The sequence below is a fragment of the Zingiber officinale genome, chromosome 2B (assembly GCF_018446385.1).
Source record: "Zingiber officinale cultivar Zhangliang chromosome 2B, Zo_v1.1, whole genome shotgun sequence".
Lineage (NCBI taxonomy): Eukaryota > Viridiplantae > Streptophyta > Magnoliopsida > Zingiberales > Zingiberaceae > Zingiber > Zingiber officinale.
The window spans coordinates 49,270,806-49,274,898 of NC_055989.1; the positions used below are offsets into that span (position 1 = coordinate 49,270,806).

Genomic DNA, 4,093 nt, shown 5'->3' on the forward strand with positions numbered 1-4,093 from the left:
ATCTATGCAAAACACAAGATAAACTATCCAAACATGCATCAAATGAAGAACCATAAACAGTAAAATCGTCCATAAACACTTCCATGAAATGCTCAAGAAGATCCGCAAAGATACTTACCATGCACCTTTGAAATGTACCTGGGGCATTACACAATCCGAACGACATCCTTCTGTAAGCGAAAGTCCCAAAAGGACATGTAAAAGTGGTCTTCTCTTGATCCTCAGGTGTTATGCAAATCTGAAAATATCCTGAATATCCATCCAAAAAATAATAATGTGTCTTCCCTACCAACCTCTCCAACATTTGATCAATAAAGGGTAATGAAAAATGATCCTTCCTTGTTGATTGATTAAGTCTCCTATAATCAATGCACACTCTCCAACTATTTTGTACCCTTGTAGGAATCAATTCATTGCCCTCATTTGCCACCACAGTAATTCTCGATTTCTTAGCCACCACTTGCACCGGATTTACCCACTTGCTGTCCGAAATAGGATAGATAATCCCAGCTTGCAGCAACATAACAACTTCTTTTTTTAACTACATCAATAATAATTGGGTTAAGTCTCCTTTGTGGCTGTCGCACAGGTTTAGCATCATCTTCCAACAAAATCCTATGTGTACAAATAGAAGAACTAATCCCTGTCAAATCTGCGAGAGTCCACCCAATCGCCTTTTGATTGTGCCTCAAAACATTTAACAATCTCTCCTCCTATACAGCATCAAGATCTTTGGAAATAATAACTGGTAGTTGTTCATCCTTCCTTAAATAAGCATATTTCAAATGGCATGGAAGAACTTTCAACTCCAACTTTGGTGGCTGCAAAACTGAAGGAAGTGCTTTTCCAGTTTCAACCTCAACTATACAGTCTTCCTCATAGTCCTTTGTCTCTGAAGCAGAAACATACTGATCCAAACTGTCACTGCATTCTGTACTTAAATCATCCCTAAAGTTATTAAAAAGAGCAGCACATTCCAGCAAGTAACCATCCAACCTATCTTCCAATTCATCAAACAACTCTATACTCAATCCAGTGATCCTCTACTGGATATTTCATAGCATCCAAGTTATATATTGAACTACAGTTTCTCCAAATTACATTGACAGAGTACCAGCATGAACATCAATTTTAGTCTTTACTGTCTTCAAAAATGGTCTTCCCAAAATAATTGGCACATGACTTGACAATGCATCACCCTCCATATCCAAAACGTAAAAATCTGTAGGAAAAATCAGCTCCTTAACCTTGACCAGCACATCTTCAATCACTCCTACTGGATGAGCAAAACTTCGGTTCGCCAATTGGATCACAACCCCTGTTGGCTGAAGAGGACCAATTCCAAGAGCTTGAAACACTGATTTCGGCATTACATTAATGGATGCCCCAAGATCCACCATAGCATCTTCAAAACTGTTTTCTCCAATTTTACACGAAATAGTAAAAACTCCTGGATCCCTGCATTTTTGTGGCATAGCCTGAAATAATGCGGAAACACTTTCCCCTGCACTAACCAACTCATCACCCTTAAGCTTCTTCTTATTAACACATAAATCCTTCAGAAATTTTGCATACTTTGGAATGTGTTTGATTGCTTTCAGTAGAGGGATGTTTACTTCTACTCTACTAAAAATTTCCGTCATCTCTTGAAATTCTCTAGACTTTTCAATAGCCTTACCCTTCCCAGGTTTTACTAACCTTTGAGGGAATGGTAGATGAATCTCTGTCTGCTTCTGTTCCACCACTGGAATCTGCACTGCAACAGATTTAGGAATAGAACCAAATTTAATCTGCAAATCTGAATCCAAATCTCTTGAACGCTCAACTGAATCTTCCTGTTTATTCTCAGAAACATTTTTCCCATTCCGTAGAGTGATAGCACTCACATTTCCTCTTGGGTTTGGAATGGTTTGGGAAGACAGCTGGCTTGAGGTCTGTAATTGAGTTTGTCCCTATGCAGACACCAGTTGACTCACTTGTCTTTCAATATTCTGTAATGCTGCATCAGTCCTTTGTTGTTGCCGAATTAAATGAGTACACTGCAATGAAAGTTGTTGTTGATGAAGCATCATTTGCTGCATAATCTCTTCCATGTCTTGTATTGAAAAATCAGTTTGAGTTGAGGAAGACTTTCTGGTTTGCTGCAATGGTGAAACATGTTGTTGAAATGGCTGAAATGGTTGTATTCTGTTTGGAACTGTGTTGTTATAAAACCCTGGTGGTCTCTGATTGCCTGAAAAATTATTATTCTGAATTTGCTGTGGAAAAGACTGTTGGGCTGTTGAATTATTTCCATATCTTAGGTTTGGATGATCCCTCCATCCTGGATTATAAGTAGGTGACATAGGATCGTACTTCACTTGTTGATTGCCTTGCTGATATTGTGGACGATTAGGGAAGACACTAGCTGCTGCCACAGATTGCTCAGCTACCGAATTGTACTCCTCTGGTTGCAAACTAGGACAAGTATCTGTTGAATGCCAACTACTGGCACAGAATCCACATATTTTAATTGCCTATGCAGATTCTGCAACTTGCTGTTGAGGTTGCCGATTCAATGTCATCTGAGCTGCCGCCAACTCAATTCTATTCAACATTTCCTATAATTTACTCTCAATTCTACTTTGTCCCGAGTGTAGAATCTGAGCTTCATGAACACCCCTTGCTACCATAGGTCTTGTACCAAATTACTGGTAATTTGCTGCCATAGTTTCTATCAAATCCCTAGCATCATTAGGTGTCTTATTCACCAAAGCTCCTCCACTAGCACCATCTATCATGCTCCTATCCATGAGCAATAACCCTTCATAGAAATATTGAATTAACAATTGATCACTTATTTGATGTTGTGGACAGCTTGCACATAACCTTTTAAACCTCCCCCAATATTCATGAAGTGTTTCACCAGTAGCTTGCTGAATTCCACAAATGCTTTTCCTAATTGATGCTGTTCTAGAGGCAGGAAAAAATTATCCAGAAATACCCTCCTCATATCACTCCAACAAGTAATAGTCCCTGAAGGTAAATAGAATAGCCAGTCTTTAGCTGCATCAGCCAAAGAAAATGGAAATGCTCTCAGTTTAATATCCTCCTCCGAAATTCCCTGAGGTTTCATAGTAGAGCATACCACATGGAATTCCTGCAGGTGTCGATTTGGATACTCACCTGAATGTCCATGGAATTTAGGCAACAAATGTATAATACTTGATCTTAACTCAAAATCAACTTCTAACTCAGGATACTCAATGCAAAGAGGTTGATGTGAACCATCAGGAGCTGCCAACTCTCTCAGTGTACTGCCATGACCAAGTACCATTCTTCTTGAAGGCTCTGCAGACATAGAGCTAAAAGTAGAAGACTGTCCTTTCTGAGCTCTGTGTAATATATGGAAACTCCTTTCAATTTCTGGATCAAACTGAACCAAATCTTGTTTGTTCTTTCTGGTCATCAACTGTGCTCTACTCTATCAACTAAAACATCAGATAACAAAGTACTAGAGAGTAGATATCAAACTAAGAATTAACAACCACCATTAGGTCCCTGACAACAGCGCCAAATTTGATAACCAAAATTAGTGTCGTAATAATCTTGATTTCAAATGTTAACTAAAGTCTCCTTCAACCTAAATTGGTAAGTAGACTCCAAGATCGATTCACAAAGACTTCACAGTGCTATTAACTCATTAATCTGATTTATTTCACAGCTCCTATGGAATTCTTCTTGATAATGCCAAACCAATTTGACTAAAAATTCCTACTCGCATTTAAGGTTTCATTGTCAACATTTTTAAGATGAATGACTATTAAAACCAAATTCTGGAAGCATCTACTTAACTAAGAACATTACTTATAGAATTCTGCTTTAAACTGAAATTGAATCTGGCAGAGTAAAACTAGAAGAAACAAATTAAGATCACATAGTAATTACGGAAATCTAATTCAAGATCAAGTGAAAACAAGATTGAAAGTTTGCATCTAAGATCAGATTATTATCCACAACCAAAAATAAGGAAAGGAGATCAACTGTATTGAACTACAATATTGCAATTGAGATTAACAGAAAATCTCACGAAGAAAGGAATTGAATTAAATCT

At 37.8% G+C, this 4,093-nt stretch overlaps 1 protein-coding gene across 1 annotated transcript; it reads right to left on the reverse strand.

Annotated features, from left to right (window-relative positions):
* Positions 1 to 713: 713 nt before the first annotated feature.
* On the reverse strand, positions 714 to 3,448 carry LOC122048270. Its single transcript, XM_042609862.1, has 5 exons — positions 2,869 to 3,448; positions 2,692 to 2,803; positions 1,977 to 2,487; positions 1,102 to 1,934; positions 714 to 996 (listed from the first exon to the last, which is right to left on the reverse strand). Exons 1-5 carry the CDS (start codon positions 3,446 to 3,448, stop codon positions 714 to 716), a joined length of 2,319 nt encoding a protein of 772 aa, XP_042465796.1.
* Positions 3,449 to 4,093: the final 645 nt, after the last annotated feature.

Excerpts from the sequence above, each read along its gene's own strand:
- LOC122048270 (XM_042609862.1), bottom strand. The coding sequence starts at position 3,448 with ATGACCAGAAAGAACAAACAAGATTTGGTTCAGTTTGATCCAGAAATT. Across the intron at positions 2,488-2,691 it reads ACTATGGCAGCAAATTACCA|TAGTTGGCATTCAACAGATA; the intron begins GTAATTTGGTAC and ends ATTCTGTGCCAG. Across the intron at positions 1,935-1,976 it reads TACAGAATATTGAAAGACAA|ACCTCAAGCCAGCTGTCTTC; the intron begins GTGAGTCAACTG and ends ACTCAATTACAG.